The sequence below is a fragment of the Culicoides brevitarsis genome, chromosome 1, assembly GCF_036172545.1.
Source record: "Culicoides brevitarsis isolate CSIRO-B50_1 chromosome 1, AGI_CSIRO_Cbre_v1, whole genome shotgun sequence".
NCBI lineage: Eukaryota > Metazoa > Arthropoda > Insecta > Diptera > Ceratopogonidae > Culicoides > Culicoides brevitarsis.
In genome coordinates this window covers 42,934,729-42,953,539 of record NC_087085.1, presented here as the reverse complement: position 1 = coordinate 42,953,539, position 18,811 = coordinate 42,934,729, and the positions used below count along the sequence as shown (strand labels likewise).

At 24.6% G+C, this 18,811-nt stretch overlaps 3 protein-coding genes across 3 annotated transcripts; 2 read left to right on the top strand and 1 right to left on the bottom strand.

Moving 5' to 3' along the window:
• Window positions 1–1,100: 1,100 nt before the first annotated feature.
• LOC134837882 (uncharacterized) lies at window positions 1,101–14,174 on the top strand. Its single transcript, XM_063853274.1, has 16 exons — window positions 1,101–1,180; window positions 1,620–1,729; window positions 1,790–2,044; window positions 3,687–3,854; window positions 4,128–4,263; window positions 10,882–10,899; window positions 10,958–11,072; window positions 11,743–11,846; window positions 11,901–11,926; window positions 11,981–12,235; window positions 12,292–12,393; window positions 12,603–12,693; window positions 12,756–12,811; window positions 12,870–13,121; window positions 13,760–13,927; window positions 13,989–14,174. Exons 2-16 carry the CDS (start codon window positions 1,640–1,642, stop codon window positions 14,157–14,159), a joined length of 2,007 nt encoding a protein of 668 aa, XP_063709344.1. The 5' UTR covers window positions 1,101–1,180; window positions 1,620–1,639; the 3' UTR covers window positions 14,160–14,174.
• On the bottom strand, window positions 14,150–15,393 carry LOC134827912 (glutathione S-transferase 1-1-like). Its single transcript, XM_063840802.1, has 4 exons — window positions 15,229–15,393; window positions 14,916–15,170; window positions 14,419–14,586; window positions 14,150–14,368 (listed from the first exon to the last, which is right to left on the bottom strand). The coding sequence occupies exons 1-4, from the start codon at window positions 15,316–15,318 to the stop codon at window positions 14,219–14,221; spliced, it is 663 nt and encodes a 220-aa protein (XP_063696872.1). The 5' UTR covers window positions 15,319–15,393; the 3' UTR covers window positions 14,150–14,218.
• A 1,197-nt stretch (window positions 15,394–16,590) lies between these two features.
• LOC134827243 (glutathione S-transferase D6-like) lies at window positions 16,591–17,809 on the top strand. The gene is made up of 4 exons (XM_063839828.1): window positions 16,591–16,685; window positions 16,739–16,993; window positions 17,325–17,489; window positions 17,545–17,809. The coding sequence occupies exons 1-4, from the start codon at window positions 16,596–16,598 to the stop codon at window positions 17,689–17,691; spliced, it is 657 nt and encodes a 218-aa protein (XP_063695898.1). The 5' UTR covers window positions 16,591–16,595; the 3' UTR covers window positions 17,692–17,809.
• Window positions 17,810–18,811: the final 1,002 nt, after the last annotated feature.

The window sequence follows — 18,811 nt, the reverse complement described above, 5'->3', positions numbered from 1 at the left end:
CAAAAGTAAGGCATTCAAAGGAAGGTAATGGAGAAGTCTGGTTGATTGTATGACGCAAAATTGAATGAAAGATGGATTTGCTTTCACTTGAAATGGTTTCTTTTGGAAATAATATAAGGTAATTTTTTTACATTTTTTTAATTTTTTTTATTAATTCGCTTTAATTTTTTTATCTTAAAATATTTATTTAAAATCAAAATAATTAAATTGAATGAATAAAATTAAATTAAATATAAATTATTTTTTTTATTTAAATTTAATTATTTAGGTATTTATTTTTTTAATTATTTTATTTATTTGAATTGAAATAACTTATTTTAACATTTTTAAGTTAATTATTATTTTATAATTTCGATTTTTTTCTATACATTAATTTAAACAATTTTGATAATTAATATTTAATTTAATTAATGATTTTTAATTTAAAAAAAGTTTAAATTAAAAAAAAATATTTAATCAAAATAACTTTTAAAAAATGTAATTTAATAAAATAAATTCAACAAATTTAATTTAATTTTATAATAAAAATATTTTTAATTTTGAAAATTAATATTGAATTAAATTAAAAGATTTCTGAATTAAAAAATAAAAAAATCAATTTGATCAAAATAATTTTAAAAAAATAAAAAAAATAATTAATTTTTATCAAATATTTGAAAATTTAATTTAATAAAATTAATTCAATAAATTTAATTTAATTTTAATAAAAATATTTTTAATTTTAAACAATTTAATAAACAAAATAATTAATAATTATTTAAAAATTAATTTTTATAAAATTATTTAATTTATTTATTTTTTTAATTATTTAATTTTGAAAAATTAAAAAAAAATATTAAACTTTTATTTTCATAAAATTATTTTTTTAAATTAAAAATAAATTATTAAATTTAACGACCATTTAGTAATAAATAATTTTGAATTTGTTTACTCACAAATCGTTACTAACGAAACTACTTAACCCTCTCTTACTTTTTTTTATTCTCTCTCATTCTCTTTCGTTACCGGCTGAATGCGTGTCATAATTAACATACACACATAAATACTATTTTTTTTTTGTTATTTTTGGGTTATTGTTAGTATTTATTAACCTTGAGAGATTTGAGAGTTGTTTAGTATTTTTGCAACTTTTGCTCCGTTCAGAAGTTTTTTTATAGAATTTTTTTTTGTGAATTAATTGGTAAATATTTCAAAAAATTTCTTAAAAATACTAAAAAGTTAAACCAAATCAATTGATTAAAAATTATTTAAAAGTGAAAACGATTGAAATTAAATTAAAATCAAACAAAAAACGAATCAAGGAGAAATATTAAAACAAATACTGATATTTTACTAAATAAATTTGCACTGAATCTCATCGTTATCGCCTAAAATCATTAAAATTTAAAGTTTGAAGCGAATGCAATGATAGAAAAGTTAATTAAATTGTGATTTGATGTCGGCTTCGGTTATGAAAATATTCCAGAAATTAATAACTTGTTTCAATTTTTCTCTTTTTTTTTAGTTTTTTTTTAATAAATGAGAGAGACAAATTTTTAAAGAGAGACTTCGTTAAAAATTTATTTTTTAAGTTTAAGTCGCTTACCTTTCAAATTTAATCCATTTCCTCTCATTCACAGATTTTTTTCGTCAAACCATCATGACTAAGTTAGTTTTGTATCATTGTGCTCCGTCACCGCCATCCCGTGCTGCCTTATTCACGATTCGTTATCTCGGATTGGAAGCTGAGGTAAGTTCATGCAAAACCGAAAATTTTTGCCATTTCATTCACGAAAAAAATCCCCCACAGGTCAAAAATATCAATTTATTCGCCAAGGAGCAACTTGAGCCGTGGTTCGTGGCAATTAATCCGCAACACACGACGCCAACGTTAGACGACAATGGCTTTTACCTTTGGGAGTCTCGTGCGATTTGCGCTTATTTGGCCAATAAATATGCACCGGGCAGCGATATTTATCCGAATGACGCCAATTTGCGTGCTGTCGTCGATCAACGACTCTATTTCGATGCAACGACGCTCTTTCCACGAACACGTCAAATTGCCGTAAGTGCCTGATGCAAAAATCGATACTTGATCAGATTACCTCGTTCATGCAGATTCTTTCAAATATTTTCTTTTTTGCCATTTTTGCTGTGATGCAAAAAATTTGAATGCCATGAAAGAAATTGAAAATTGTATCAATTTCATGTTTTGTGCATGTGTGATGGGAATGTAAGACGTCGTCGTCGTCATCATCAGCGAACAATGAAAATTCAATCTAAAAAGTGTTTGTGCATGGCAAGATATTGATCCTTCAGCTTTCTATCGATAATTTTCTTACGAGAGTTTCAGTCGATTAACAGAGGCGGGTTTAGATTTTTTTGTAAAAATTATTAATTTTCTTCATTTTGATAATTATTTCGAAATTATTTCTGAAATTATTTTTAATTTTATTTTAATTTTTTTATTTTTTCGAATTTTAAAGTAATTTCTAAAATAATTAGATTTTTGAAAAATTATTTTAAGAATTAATTTCAATTTTTTTTTTTATGAAAAATATTATTTTTTTTTAAATTTTAATTATTTTATTTAAAAGAGGAAAATTTTAAAAATTAAAATAAATTCGTTAATATTTATTTAAAAATAATTTACAAAATAAAATCATAAAAAATTATTTTAATTTTATTAATTTTTTAAAAATAAATATAAAAAAATATTTTAGGAATATTTCGAAAATTAATTTAATTTGTTGAATAATTCCATATAATTCTATAATAAGTCATATTTTTTAAAAATTTATTTTAATTTATTTAAATAAAAAATAATAATTTTTATAAAATTTTAATTTTTTATTTTATTTTTTAATTCAAATTAATATTTATTTCGATTTATTTTAAGAATAAAAAAAAATTAAAATTTAGAAAAAATAGTTCATAAAAAATTATTTTAATGTTTAAAATTAAAAAAAAAATAATTAAATTTTATTTTAAAAAATTTGCATTGAGATAATGCTCAAAATGTGCTTCAACATGATTATCTCAATAAAAAATTTTTAAATCGATTTTTTTTTTAAATTTTAATTTAAAATATTCAAATTGAAATTAAAATGTATCTTGGGACTCAATTTTTAAGAATAAGCTATTTTTTATTTTTTAATATTTTTTTTTTTAATTGAAAAATATGAAATAAAATTTTATTAAAAAAATTATGTGAAAAGCATAAAAAAAATAATGTTGATAAAAAAATCAAATTTTTTGAAGAAAAATTCAAATGTGCATTGGGTCAAAATTTTAAAATGCACATAAAAGTATAAAAAATTAAATAACTATTTAGAACAAAGTTTCAAATAGACTTAAAATTATTTTAGAAATGCATCTTGGGACTCAAATTTTGAAAAACAGCTCTATAGACATTTCAAAATGTGCATTGGGCTTTTGTGTAATTTTAAATTTTCTACTTCTCTGAAACATCAAGCCATCAACTTATCTCAAACTTTTTTTTTGTATCACTTTCTTGGCACAAATTTCCCAATACAAAGCACATCTCTCGACAATTCTTATCTCTTTTGCATCAATGCAAACTCATTTTACTCCAATTGTTACAAAACATACCTCTCAATCTGTAAAAAAACGAAGTGCTAAAATATAATGAGCTTATTTTTGGCACTTGACTTACTTACGGAATTGAAATTTTTTCTTTCTTGCAGTTTAATGCATTATTCCTCGGCGAATCGGTCATCACGGAGGAGAAGAAACGTGTTCTTTTCGAGGCATTTGCTTGGCTAAATGGCTTCCTACAAAAAACTAAATTTGTCGCTGGAGATAAGCCAACAATTGCTGACTTGAGCATCGTTGCAACAATGTCCGGAATGATTGTGAGTTCAAAATTTTTTGTTAGGATTTTTACAATTTTTATATTGACTTTGCTCTACAAAATTTGTTCCTGAGAGATAATCTCGAAAACTATACGTCTCAGAGCATATGTTTAATGGAAAAAAATGTTAGTTATAACGTGCTCGAAGTTTTTCGCGAAAAAAAATTGAAGAATTTTTTTTTGAAAAATATAAAAATTATTGTAGAAGTTAAAATGTCAAAAATGTTTTTTTTATAATTTTTTTAAATATTTTTTTTAAATAAATTTTTTTTAGCATCTTGGAGCTCCTTTGAAAGATTATCCGAACATCGAACGTTGGTGGCAAGATTGCAAATCCTTCCCCGGCTTCGAAGAAAATGATGAGGGGGCGAAATTCTTCGCTTCGAAGATTAAGGAGAAACTTACTCAAGGCTTCTGAGAGAAAATTGGAAGAAAAAAAATGGAAAAAATCGCCTCGAATAAAATTAATATCAAACATAATGCAATAATAAAAAGGAACGTTTCGTTCATTATTTTTTTCTTTTTTTTCTGAATATCCAATAATATTCAGTGTGAATCCGCACTGCGTGTGCTTTCTTTTAATACAAACATTAAATATAACTGCTACCTCCATTCGTGTATTGATCACGTCTTTTAATGAATGATAACCACTTAACTTAATGGTCTAACATCGTTTCTTTTTTCTCCGTTTTTTTTTTTAGCCAAGCACATTCACCCAGAATTAACTTTTCATGTAATGACACGACACACGAAGGAAAAAAATATAAAATGTTCCATTTCGATGTTGGATATTCGATATTTCTTCATCATCATCATCTCCATGATTTTTTCGCCTCTCACTCGCAAAACGCCTTCTTTGGCAGCAAATTCGTTGATTGTTTGTCTGTTTATCGAATTCGGCTTTTTTTTGTTGTGGTTTGCACCGAAAACACAGGATTATGAAAACAAATTGAATCCAGATGGAAGAATTTTTATGGGTTGTCAGTCAGTTATTTATAAAGATAAGAAACAATATCATTGATTAAAAGACGTGTACGGTACGGGATTCTTATATAGGGGATGAAAGGGTAAAATACTTAAGAAATTTTTTTTTTTTGCATGAGCGCTTTTTATTTTAATTTAACAATTTTGCTGAAAAAAAACAAAATATTATAATTAATATTAAAATTATTTTTTTTAAAAAAATATTGATTTATTTTAAATTTCTATTTGAAATAAATTTCATCATTAATTAATATTGATAATTTTACTTCAATAATTTTGTCGAGATAAAAAATATTTTTTAAATTAAAAAAAAAATAAATTTTAATTATTTTTTTAATTTAAAAAATCAGTTTTAAAAATTAATTGAATTATATTTTCTAAAAATATCCGGTAGATGGCGTTATATATATTTAATTAATTTATTATTTATTTAACATAAAATTTGAAGTCTGAAATAAAAATTAAATTTTAGCAAATATTTTTTTTTTTTTAATTTTTTAATCATTTTTTTAATACTTTAGAGGAAATAACTTAAAAATTTTTAAAAATTGAAATTTTAAGAATTAAGTATTTAAAAAAATCTGCAGAGGGCGCAAAATTATCTTTTAATTTAATTTAAATTTTTTAATGCACTTTTATTAATTTTGATTTAACTTGAAGAGAAATTTATTTTTGAAAGAAGACGAAAATGAAAATTATTAATTTTTTTCCAATTTCGAATCAAAAAATTAAAAAAAAAATATATACCTATTTAAAGATTTTTAATTTTTTTAAATTTTTATATTTTTAAAAATAAAAAAATTATCAAAATTAAAAAAAATCTTTTTAAAAATAAAAAAATTCAAACTTCTGATTTATATTAATTTAAATGAAAAAAATAAAATTTTATTCCATTTAAAAAAATAAATAAAATTTTTAATTTAAATTTTTCCATAAAAATCCATCAGAGGGCGCCAAAAAAGATCTTCAATGATCTTTTAAAAATTTTACGCCCTCTACCGGATTTTTTATTTTCAATAAAAAAATTATTTAAGTTTTCAAAAAAGTTCACAGACAAAAACAAAACCCACAAAAACCAAAATTTCATTTGAATCTCCTTTCAAAGGGTTGCAATTTGTTCTTGTCTTCTCCGAAAATCACAATTTTCCCGCCTAATGATGTCTGTCAAAACACTACAAATATTATTACGGTACCCGAGACGTCTCTGCATCGCTTTCGGACTGCCATAACTAATAAATAAATGATCCTACAACCTTTTTCAAGAAAGATTCTGTTTACTCGACAAAAAATGCAATATTTACACTTGATTCGTCGAAGGTTCACAATAATCCGGATTTGATCATCTCGAAGAAAAAAAGGTAAGAATTTAATCAATGAAATGGACTTTAGCTCAAAAAAAATTTTTTTTTTTCATAATTTTACTAAAAACACTAATTAGTGCATTATGTAGAAAAAATCATTCCTCAGTTTCTGCTCAAGCACGTGAAAAATTAAATGAATGACTCAACAAAAAAAAGAAAAGCCTTTTGTTAAATGTTTGTTATGCAACTTGTGGATTGAAGAGCTTACTTGCGTTCCCTTTGTGGCTTCACATATTTTTTGTTCCCTTTTTCTCTAATGTTATAACGCTGAAACACAAAGCTTGTTTACAAAACGGATATTGCTTGAATTTTTTTCTCCATTCAAAACTGGAAAAAATTTACGACAAGCTTCGTTCATTATTACAGAAAAAAATCTGCTCGAAGCGAAATATTATTTAAAGCTCTCGTAAAATCAATGTGTCCTTAAGATAGATTGAATAGATAATAATTATTGTGTCAATATGTGTGAATTACAGGAAATAAGCCGCACAGCGAGTGTCAATATCATTTTTTTTCTTGCTTTTGATTTTCAATTTCCCCCTTTTTCGAGATGAGTTTCAAAGAAAAAACGTTTTTTCGTTAAAAATTCATCTCGCGTAATTTTGTTCAACACTTTTCAAGAAACGGAGATTCTTCTTACATCATCACGACTTGTCATGAAACTTTTACGACATTCCTTAACTGAAAAAATATTGCGAAAGATCATATTCCGTTTTTTTTTTTGAACCAAAAAAAAAATAATGTGAAGGAACGTAAAATCATCAATTTTTAGAAGTTTTCCTTTTGAAGTATCATGTTTCGCGTTTTTCATGAGTTGACAGGAAATGTCGAGCACTTGATGATTGACTGTCGTCTTCTTCTTTTTTTTATATTTATTACTGGGACGAGGAGAAATTTCAGTTGCTTCATTTTTTTTTTGGTAGTTGAATTAAAATGGATTTTTTTTTGGCTTGGAGGCAAACAAGTTTAGCTTAAAATGTGAATTTTATTACGAAACAAACAAGGGAACTTGATACCCTTTTTGCTGTTATTATTCTTTAAAAGCTTCGTAATTGAAGGAAAAAAAAATATTTCGCTTCAATTTTGTTGTAATTATTTTGCAGTAAAAGTTTTCTTTGGCTCGTATCTGATTTCAATTTTTTTTAGTTTTAATTTTCTTACAGCTTCTTTAAAATTTAAAAAATGAAATTATTGAAGAAGAAACGAATTTTTTAGAAATTTAGTAGAAATTCATTGAAGAGAATTAAAAAAATTAAATTTTTTAAATAAATTTTATTTATTTTTTTTTACATTAAGAAAAATTTTAATTATTTTTTTTAAATAAAAAAAAATAAAATAAAAAATTTAAAAAAAAATAAATTTTTAAAAACTAAAAAAAAAATAATTTTAAAAAAATAAAGTTTCAAAAAATAAAATAAATTTGAATTTAATTTTTGAAAATTTTTTTAAAATTAAATTATTTTTAAATTTATTATTTTTTAAATTAATTTTTTTAATAAATTATCTTTAAATTAAATTAAATTTTCTAAATTTTCTCTATTTTAAGAAAACATAAAAAATACTTCGAAAATATTAAATAAATAATATCTGAATTAATTTAAAAAAAATAGTTTAAAATAAAAAAAAAAATAAAATAAATAAAAAATAAACTTATATCAAATTTCTAAAATTTTTTTAAATAATTTTTCAGATAAAATTAAATTAATAATTAAAAAAAAAAAAAAAAAATTAAAAAAAAATCACAACAAAAAAAATAAAAAAATAAAAAATAAAAAAAAAATTTTAATTTTTTTTATGATTTGTTCAAAATGTGTTTTTTTTTTAAATTTAATTATTTTTTCAAAATTATTTTAAAAAATTTAAATTTGAAAATTTAAAATAAAAATTTAAAAAAAATAAAAAAATATTTTAAAAATGTTGAATAAATAATAACTGAATTAATTAAAAATAATAATTGAAAATATATTTAAAATGAAAAAAAAATTAATATAAAAAAATGTGAAAAATCAATATAATTCACAATTTTCATATCCATTACATTACAAAAAAAAAAAAAAAAAAATACAGACCCATGCACTTATTTCAGTGCAACTGATTTTTATTGTTGTCTGTACATCGTCGTTAACTTGTCTACAAAGGAAATTGTCGAGAATTGCGATAAAAGTAAATGTTCCTCTATGAATGAAAAAGTTCCTTTTGTGCCACAGAATCTTACGAACCGTTGCCTCGAGCGATTTGTTAGTTGCTGTACCGTTAATGATGAACAAAGAAATTTCTCTCGTTTTTTTTTTTCATTTTTAAATGAGGCCTGCAAGAAAATAAATTTATTATGACAGAAGCACGTGTTCCAAGACAAACACCTTGATTATAAAGAAAAATAACGAATAATCTAGTCACGCTTCGGACACGATTAACTCTGTTTTAATTTCATTAGAAATGTTTTTTTTTGCATCCTTTGAAAAAAAAAATCATCACGTATTATAATTTTCTCTAAATAAAATTGATTTATGAGACGAAAAAAAATCTTACCTTCATTTAAATCCTCGAGAAATCTCTCGTTTCCGTCCTCAACAAATGAATTTTCATCTCACGTTCCTTTTTTCCAAGAAATGGTCGTTAGAGTAAACTAACTAAGATAAAGAGAGATGAATAATGATCAATAATGCCACGGAGGAGCATCGCTGAAGATAAACTTTTTTGCTGGACAACAAACTTCATGAATTTCTTCTTTTTTTGTTGATTCCGAGAAAAGGCAAACAAAAAACTTCCCTGACCGAAATACAATATTTGTCTTTGCTTTTTTATTGTTTTAGGACTTTTTTGTTCTTCTTTTGTGTTTGTTGGTCAATAAAGTTCGCCGAAAACATCGAACAAATATGGCACACAGGTGAGTTGACCTAAAAACAAAAAATAAGCAACTTCTTTAATGGGATTTTTATAATTTATGAGGAAAAAACTGTCAATATTGAAGTTTTGATGAGGTTTACTGCATTTCGTTGAAAATTTAGAAGTTTTTATGTTCAAAAAAATTTATATAATAAAAAAATATTTGAATGAATTTAAAAAAAAAAAATTTTAAAAAAAAAAAATATTATTCAAAAAAAAAAAAAAAAAAAATATTTTTTTTAAAACTATTTTTGCATTTTAAACAATTTTAAAAATTTAATAAATAAATTCTTCAATAATTAAAAATTAAAAATAAATTAAAAATTGTAAAAAAATGACAAAATACTTCAAAAGTTTTCGTAAATTAATAAATTTTTATTTTTTAAGTTTTGAGAAAAAAAATTATTTATTTTTTTTTTTTTTGATAATTTAATAAAAAAATTGAATTTTGCTTTAAAAAAAAATTTTTCAAAAAAATTAAAATATTTTTTTTTATTATTTTTGAATATAAAAAATTATAAAAATTAAATAAATTAATTCTTCAATAGTTAAAAAATTGTAAAAAAAATAAATAATTAAAATAAAATAAAAACTGACAAAATACTTAAAAAATTTTCGAAAATTAATAAAAATATTATTTTTAAATTTTTATTTTTTTTTTAATTTTTATTTTTTTATTTTTTAAGTTTTGAGAAAAAAATATTTTATTATTTTTTTTTATAATTTACAAATTTTAAAATTAATATTTTTTTTTTGTTTATTTTTTAAAAGAAAATATCAATTTTTTCACGTCACGTGGTTAAATTTAATTAAAAATTTACATTGAAGCGAAATTTTTTAATTAAACACAGTATCGAACATTCAAAATTTGCATTGGGATAAAATTGCAAAATATGCATTGGGACATAAATTTTATATTTTAACCAGAATTTTATTTTAAAATGTACTTTGGTCACGTGGTTAAAAATTAAAATGACAACTTTATAAAATAATTCTTACTTGGAGCTCATTTAGCAAAAGCAACAAAGTGCAAAAATTTCTTTGAAACGTCAAACAAGCGTATCTAAAATGAAATCTCAAGAGACTGAAAGAAAACTTCATCGAGTTCTCCGATGACGACAAACTTGTTTGCTTTGTTTTTCCGACTGAACGAGGTTCTTAACCTTCTTTTTCACACGATTATTCGCTCATTACGCTGATGAAAAAGAATCCTTATACCTTTTCTATTTCCCTTTTGTGGTTCACTCAGTAACATGCGTTCACTTTTCTCACAATTATTTCCTCTTCGTACAATTAAATTTTATGGAAATTCCTCCCGCAAGAAGCGAGCAATTTGCGCCGTCTGGCTCAGTAATTGTTAGAAAACACCACTTAATACCCGAAAGCTGAGACGGAAGAAAAAATTACAGGAAGGATACAATCATGTGTGAGAATGTAGCAAAAAAAAAAAAAAAAGAAATGGGGAGAAACCATGTAATTGCATCCATATTTTGCCATAATTAGAGAGCTCGTTTATTACTTTAATGGTAAGAGTCTTTGCTCAGAGAAATTATTCCACTTAAGTATGTTTAATTGTTATTTTATTTCTCTCTTTTTGGGCTTCTAATGCAAGAGACGCGTGTTTCAAATTCAAGTTCGGGACAAATCTTATCAACTCAAGATAAGATTATCATCGAATTATTGCGAATTTATTGAAAAAAGTTCAGTTTATTGACAAATTTTCATTAAAAATGAAGCAAAAATTGTATTTTTATTTCATATTTTTAATTTTAAATTTTAATTTTATTTCTTTTACAGTCGGAGGAGTAGCTGAAAGTAAGTTTTTTAAGTAAAAAAAAACGAGGAAATGTCATTCAAAAGAACTAAATTTCAGTCGTCAATAAGGAAAAATATAAAGAAAAGTTGATAGAAGGCATCGTTCGTGAGTTGGAGCAAAAAGGAGTGACGGGAAATGCCTTTAAATTGAATGATTTTGCAACAAATATAACGTAAGTTTTTTTTTCTGTGATTTTATAAAATAATTTTTAAAAATAAAAATTTTATTTTGTGATATTTTTAACATAAAATTTAAAAAATAAAAAAAAATCAATCAATTTTGAAAAGAAAAAAATTTTTTTTGTTTGAAATAGTTTTAAATTTGAAATTAAAAATTTTATTAATTTTGAAAATTAAAAAAATTTTTTGAATAATAAAATTTTTTTTTTAATTTAAAAAAAAAAATTAAATTATTAAATTTTAAATTAAATAAAATTTTTAAATAATTAAATAATATTTTTTGAAAATAATTTAAAAAAAATTTTTTTTTTTTTTTTAATTTTTAAAAATTTTTTTTTAAATATTTAAAAAAAATAAAATCTAAATTTTAAATAATTTTTTTAAAAATAAAAAAAATTTTTATTTTTTTTTAAATAATATTTAAATAAATATAATTTTTTTAAATAATAAAATAATAATTTTTAAAAAATTAATAAAATTAAATTTTTAAAATAAAAAAAAAATTAATAAAACCCTAAATAATAAATAAATAATTTTAATAAAAATAAATAATTAAATAATTTTAAAAAAATTATTTTTAAAAATATTTTTTAAAATAAATTAAAAATTTAAAAAAAAATTATTTAATTAAATTTTTAAAAAAATTATTTAATTTTTTTACAGCAAAGAATATCACGGGTACTTATTTGACGGAAATTGCACCTTTTACGATGGATTTGTGCCTAGAATTGAGGAAATCACAGGTCCTCATTACGAAAGTCACCTCAGTAAGTCTTAAAAACATTTTTTTCTTCAAAATTTAATTTTTTTAATTATTTTAGATTATGACAACATCAACCAAACGCATGTAAACCCCTTAAAAATCAATAAAATTTCCAAAAATTAAATAATTTCTTCACAGGCAATTCTCGGATTCAACTTCCGATTAGCAAAACTCCACACAATTTACTTCATCGAATGCGCTTTCACGGATTTAAGTGACGCAGGAACCATTGAACTCGTTTTCGACGAAGTTCATTTCAGCGTTCTTGTGATCAAAAATTTAGAAACTAACGAAATTGTGGATTCTGTAAAGTTTTACAACACGGGCTCGGATTATCAGATGGGAGTGAGAGCTCATCCGTATCACGAACACATGCAAGTTGTCGCTTCTCAGGTAATTTTTTGCTTTAAAAATTAAAATTTAAAAAAATTTATTAAAAATTTTTTTAGAAAGCGAAATACAAACCGATGATCATCGAGTCTTTTGGGCAATGGAATCCAACTTTTGAAGAATTTCTCTCAAAATCCGTGACAAAAGTGACGTTTCCTGAAGTTTGTTACAATTGCCAAGCAGAAATGTGACAAAAAACCGAAAAAATTATTGAGAAATAAATCAAAAAACTCTCTTTTTGTGCAAATTCTCTTCGTATGGCTTCGATTTTTGCTCATTAACGTTGACATTATCACTCCAGCAACACGAAACAATTAAATTTTTATATCTTTAGTTTGATTATTTCGGTCGACGAACGTTGTCGTTGTAGTCAAAACATTCATCGACCGACTTTTTTTTCGTTTTAATCGCCCGTAGCATGTCACAGAAGATGATTCCCAAACTTTGGTACATGTTAGAAGGTAATTATTTTTCACATTTTTTCTAAAATACGAAATTTTAATGCGAAAAATCGCTTTTTTAGGTCCTCCGTCACGCGCCGTACTTTTAACCATCCGCAATTTGCGATTGAATGTCAAGGTCAGTAAATTTTTATTTCGCACGTAGGCGAATTTTTGTGAATTTTTCGTGTTTGTAGTTGAAGCTGTGTCGCACATATTTGAAAGAACACTTGGATCCGCTGTTCACTCGTCGAAATCCGCTTAAAACGGTGCCATTTTTGGATGATAACGGATTTTATTTGACAGACTCGCATGCCATAACACAGTATCTGGTCGAGACAAAAGCGCCGGCGAGCACGTTAATAGGTCATTCGCCGCAACAAAAGGCAACGTTGAACGACAGACTGTACTTTGATAACCTACTGTTCCATAAAACGCGGGCCATTATTGTGAGAATTTTGATTTTTTATGATTTTTTATTTGAATTTTAATATTTTTAAAATTTTTTAAACATTATATTAAAAAAATTCAAATATAAAAAAATTTAAAAAAAATTAAAAAAAAAATATAAAAAAAATAAATTTAAATAAATTGCATTAAATTAAAATAATTAATTTATTAAATTAAATTAATAAAAAATTTTTTTAATAATTAAATTATTTAATTAAATAATTAATTTTACAAATTTTTTAAAAAAATTATTTTTTTTAAAAAAATTTCTTTTTAATTAATTTAATTTTTAAATTTTTAATAATTAATTTTTTAAAATTATTAATTATTTTTTAAAAATTATTAAATTTTTTTAAATAAAAAAAATTAAATTTTAATTTTTAATTAATTTTTTTTTGCCAATTAAAATTTTTTAAATTTTTTCATTAAAATAAATTTTAATTATTTTTTTTTTTTAATTTATTTTAATTTTCTTTAATATTCTTTTTTATTTTAAAAAATATTTTACCTAAAATTTTTTAAAAATTTATTTTTTAGTTTAATAATTTTTTATTATTTTTTTTTATTATAAAAAAATATTTTTAGTTTAATTTAATTTAATATTTTTAATTAATTAATTTTTTTTTTAATTTTTCAGGTTCCCGTTCTCCGTGGCTACACAAAAGAAGTTCCCGCAGGCAAGGCGGAGGATTTGCACGATACCTTAAGCGTTCTCGACACATATTTAAACAACGGAAAATGGGTAGCTGCTGACCATTACACAATCGCCGACTTCCATGTACTGCCAACAGTGACGAATATTCAAGTGAATTAAATTTATTTTATCGATTTCGCATTGAAAATTCAAATTTTTGAATATTTTATAGGCAATCGGCATGAAAATGGATCAATATTCGAACATTATGGAATGGTTGGAGCGATGCAAAGCTATTCCCGGCTACGACGAGAACATGGAGGGGGCAAAACTCATGGGAGAGCGCTTCGCCAAAGCACTTGAGGGCACAAACAAAGATGAATTTGTCGAGAATGTCGCTTGAAATGGACTTTATTTGAGCAAATCTTGAATAAAAATTAACTACAATCAGCGTGAAATGTTTTAAAAAGCTGTATCTCCTTCGACTTTTTCGTTAATGACATCAGCTAAAGCCTTTGCGCCGTCTTCATTTTCATCAAAACCGGGCAATTCCTTGCATTGTTCGTACCAACGTTGAATTTCGGGGTAATCTTCGATATTTACTCCCATGAACTAAAAAAAAATATTTTTTTTAAGAAAATAATTTTTTTATGAAAACTTACAAAAAGAGCAGAAATTGTAGCAATAACGGCAAAATCAGCAATACTGAGATCATCTCCTGCTACAAAATTTCTTTTCGATAAAAGATCGTTTAAATAATTCAAAGAGTCAAAAATCTTCGTTTTAGCGTTTTCTGGTACTTCAGTTGCTTCTCCAAAAACAACATCTTGCTGAAAAAAAAAATTAATTTTTTTTTATAATTTTTTTTATAATTTTTTTCTACAAATTTTTTTATATAAATTTTAAAAACTTTTTTAAAATTTTTTTTTAAAAAAAAATTTTATAAATTTTTTTTTTTAAAATTTAAAAAATTTTTAATTTTATAAAAATTTTAATTTTTTTTTTTTATAAATTTTAATTTTTTTATAAATTTTTTTTTTTAATTTTTTTTTATAATTTTTATTTTTTTTTCAAGGGATAATTTTTTTTTTTTATAATTTTAATTTTTAAAATAATTTTTTTTTATTTTTTTTTTTTTTTATTTTTTCTTAAATCTTACCATTGCAGCAATCAATCGTTGAAATAAAGTTCCCGAATCGTAATTCAATTGCTCATCAATTAGCGCTCTTTTCTTCGGATTCAAGGGATACAAAGTACTTCCGCTAATTCTCGAGTTCGCCAAATAGCACAAAATCGCTTTCGACTCTGTCAAAATGAATCCATTGTCATCCAAAACTGGCACCTGATGCTTTGGATTCACTTTCAAAAAAGATTCCTCGAGATGTTCTCCCGCAAATAAATCAATGTCGATTTTCTGTGAACGAAAAAAAATATTTTTTATTGATTTTTCACACTTCTAATTTTTTATTTACTTCAAATTCGATTTCTAAATAATGAATTAACAACAAGACGGCACGCGATGGCGGCGAACGAAAGTAGTAGTAAAGTTTAACGGGAGCCATATCCGGATTGCGGATCCCAAGGATATTGAATTTAGTATCAATTTTTACAAAGATTACAAAAAACGATTGACCTTTAATGGGTTAATGCTGAGACAAGCGCAGAAAATTGAATGGAACTATTTGCGTTATTGCATGACGGTTTTTATGAAGTTTTATTGGATAAATAATCGAAAATGTTGAATTTTTTATGGGTTTTATGCTTTTAGTTGATTTTGTATGATGGGAAATTTTCGCAGGAAATAAACATTTGTTTAGATGACGTGTGTTGATGGAAAATTTTTATTTTTTTAAGATTAATTTTTTTTTCTAAAGTTTTTTTGATTTTTAAAAAAGTTTTTTTTTTTTTAATTTTTCCAATTTTTTTTTACTTTTCAATTTTAAGCTTAAAAACCATCAAATGGACCTTCAAAATAAAAATTACGTATTTTTTACGTAAAAATTACGTAAATTTTTACGTATTTTTTATTTATCAATTTTTAAACTTGAGAACCATCCAAAAGGCGTCCAAAGACATTTTCTATGACTTTTGTTCAATTTGAAGCTTAAAAACCATCAAATGGACCTTCAAAATAAAAATTACGTATTTTTTATTTATCAATTTTTAAACTTGAGAACCATCCAAAAGGCATCCAAAGACATTTTCGTAATTTTTGATGAGTTTCAAGCTTAAAAAGAAAGTTAAAAAAATAAAGTCAATTAACTGTTAAAAATTGACTAGAAGTGATTGCAGCGCCCTCTACAGAACAATGAGAAAACTGATAGTAAAAAGACGCCTACATTTTTGAAATTTAGATCTTTTTCGTCAATAAGATCCTTTGATAATTTATTTCACTCAAAAACGCCCGCTTTGAAAACTTTCCATATTCTTTAAATAACCAATGTATTTTAAAATTCCACACGTCATCATTTAAATTTAAAATTCTCACATGAATTGATATCCTAAGTAAACTAAAAGTTGAGGTAAAAAAAAGTAAATAAATCGATTTCCATTAAACAAACATAAAATTCCAAACTGTCCTTGAATTTGATAAATTTTTCATTCACATCATCGCCTCTGTGTACATAATTTCTCCGTAGTTCATTTAACAAGTCAACTTTGTTGTATCTATCGAGTAACCATGGCGTTGAATAGAAAAATGTGTACACGTATGCGTTTATCCTTTCCGTTGAAAGGCCATTTAAATTTTATGTCTAGACTCTTCCATTCTGTTTCTATAAAGGACAATGACAACTTTAAACTCGTCTCAGTCTATTTCCGACTTTAAATTTCAACAGATATGGATCCCATCATTCTTTATCACTTTCCATTCTCGCCAGTTTCTCGTGCAGTTTTACTAACTGCACGTAGCCTTGACATTGAATTAGAGGTAATTCAAGCGAATAAATGTGACTTGCATTTTTTCAATTTTTTCGAAATTAGATCAAGGAAGTAAATTTGATTAAACGAGAGAATCTTGAGCCATGGTATCTTGAAATCAATCCGCAACATACTGTGCCTGTCATTAACGACAATGGGCATATTTTGACAGAGTCTCGAGCTATTTCGAGATATTTGGTGAACTCGAGAGCTCCGGGAAGTTCGTTATATCCTGAAGATCCGAAACTTCGTTCGATAGTTGATCAACGTTTGTGTTTCGATGAAGGAACAGTTTTTTCTCGAATGGCAAAAGTTTTTGTAAGTTGATAAATCTTTTGACTTAAGAAAAAACTTCAACTTAAGAATCTAAAATTTTTTGACTTAACTTTAAGTTGTAAAAGAAGTTGATTGTTTTTGATCTTTTAAATCAAATTTGGAAAAAAATATCTTTGGATTCTTGAAAATTTTTATAACTTAAGCTTTTCAATTTGACTTAAGTCATAAAATTTAAGCTTAAGTCATAAAACTTAAGCTTAAGTCATAAAACTTAAGCTTAAGTCATAAAACTTAAGCTTAAGTCATAAAACTTAAGCTTAAGTCATAAAACTTAAGCTTAAGTCAAAGTTAAAGTTTTTTTTTTCAAATTAAGGAAAACATCAAGAAAGGAGGAACTGAAATCACAGACGAACATATCGAAAGCATCTACGAGGTCTTTAAATGGCTCAACGACATCCTTTCTTCAAGCAAATGGATGGCTGGCGATGAAATCACAATCGCTGATACAACTTTATTGGCAACTCTTTCAACATTATTCGTAACGAACTAATTTTTCATCCAAAGTTCATAAAACCTTCTAACATTTTTTTCAGGAGCTTGGAGCCAAATTGAATGACTATCCCGAGCTTCAACGATGGTTCGATCAATGCAAAGACGAGTTACCTGGCTTTGAAGAAAATGCAAAAGCTGTCGAGGAAATTGCTAATGTCATAAAATCCAAATTAACTAAAGGCTTCTAATTTGAGATATTTCAATTGAATTGATGTTGTTTGATGATCGAAAACCATTTCTACCTCACCATTTTGCTTTTATATAGATGTTTTCGCACAAAGCTTTGAATTTTCCAATTACTTACGAATAAATAGATCTCTTGGAACACAATTCTATGTCTGTATTCCCAAACAAAGCAACATTTTGGTTTCATCTTTCGAGTATGAGTAATGGATCGACGACTAGACAGGTGATTTACATGAAATTGAAAACTTTTGAAGCTTCCCTCAAAGCGAATGGCAAAAATCAATAAACCATAGAGTGAGAAATGTTTTGATAAAAACAAACGGAGACGTCTGGTTTTGGCTTGGCTTGAATCAATCAGGAAGTAATTGAGTAGCTAAAATTAAAATTAATGACGTGTCGATGCGTGATACTTGATGAATCCCCTTCCAGTGTGACCTTGAACTTTCATTATTCGAAAATTATCGAAAAAATGATCGATTTGTCTTCTTTTATGCGATTCTTTTATACAACCCTCAGTTGTGTCTCTCAGAACAAGTGTTTCGCCGAAAATTCAATAAAAGCGATCCAATCAATCTTCTCCGCAAGTGTGTATCTCGAGCAGCAATTCAATATAATGTAACAATAACATATCGTACCCTGAGGGAGGAAAATTGTCATATCACATAAATGAATCAAGTTTTCTTATCATCGTTCTCATATCGATACGAGACGTATTACATTTTGTTGCCATTTCTCCACGGTAAACATGCTTGATGAATGTTATTACACAAAATCAACTTTGTTATGGCAGAAATCCGTCGTGTGGCATGTTGAGCTTTAGACAAACTGGAGCAAATCATCATTATATATTACACGGTTGTTTACCTTTGCAAAATATTTATCTACATACATCAAATTTCTATTCTATTAATGCAAATTATTCGGTTGTAAAACACGAATCAGTATCAACAAGGATGTTAATGACAGTTTACATGGAACAATTTTTGTTCATTGTCTTTGTGACACAATATGTAGGTCAAATTGTACCTTTTTTTGTTTATTTACAGGTAAATGTTATAATATAATTGACTGCAATTGATGGAAAGAGAATGATTGTCAATTATCGCATAATTTGGTTGATCA

Excerpts from the sequence above, each read along its gene's own strand:
- LOC134837882 (XM_063853274.1), top strand. The coding sequence starts at position 1,640 with ATGACTAAGTTAGTTTTGTATCATTGTGCTCCGTCACCGCCATCCCGT. Across the intron at positions 1,730-1,789 it reads ATCTCGGATTGGAAGCTGAG|GTCAAAAATATCAATTTATT; the intron begins GTAAGTTCATGC and ends AATCCCCCACAG. Across the intron at positions 2,045-3,686 it reads CACGAACACGTCAAATTGCC|TTTAATGCATTATTCCTCGG; the intron begins GTAAGTGCCTGA and ends TCTTTCTTGCAG.
- LOC134827912 (XM_063840802.1), bottom strand. The coding sequence starts at position 15,318 with ATGGCTCCCGTTAAACTTTACTACTACTTTCGTTCGCCGCCATCGCGT. Across the intron at positions 15,171-15,228 it reads ATTTAGAAATCGAATTTGAA|AAAATCGACATTGATTTATT; the intron begins GTAAATAAAAAA and ends TTTCGTTCACAG. Across the intron at positions 14,369-14,418 it reads CTACAATTTCTGCTCTTTTT|TTCATGGGAGTAAATATCGA; the intron begins GTAAGTTTTCAT and ends ATTTTTTTTTAG.
- LOC134827243 (XM_063839828.1), top strand. The coding sequence starts at position 16,596 with ATGGATCCCATCATTCTTTATCACTTTCCATTCTCGCCAGTTTCTCGT. Across the intron at positions 16,686-16,738 it reads GCCTTGACATTGAATTAGAG|ATCAAGGAAGTAAATTTGAT; the intron begins GTAATTCAAGCG and ends TTTCGAAATTAG. Across the intron at positions 16,994-17,324 it reads CTCGAATGGCAAAAGTTTTT|GAAAACATCAAGAAAGGAGG; the intron begins GTAAGTTGATAA and ends TTTCAAATTAAG.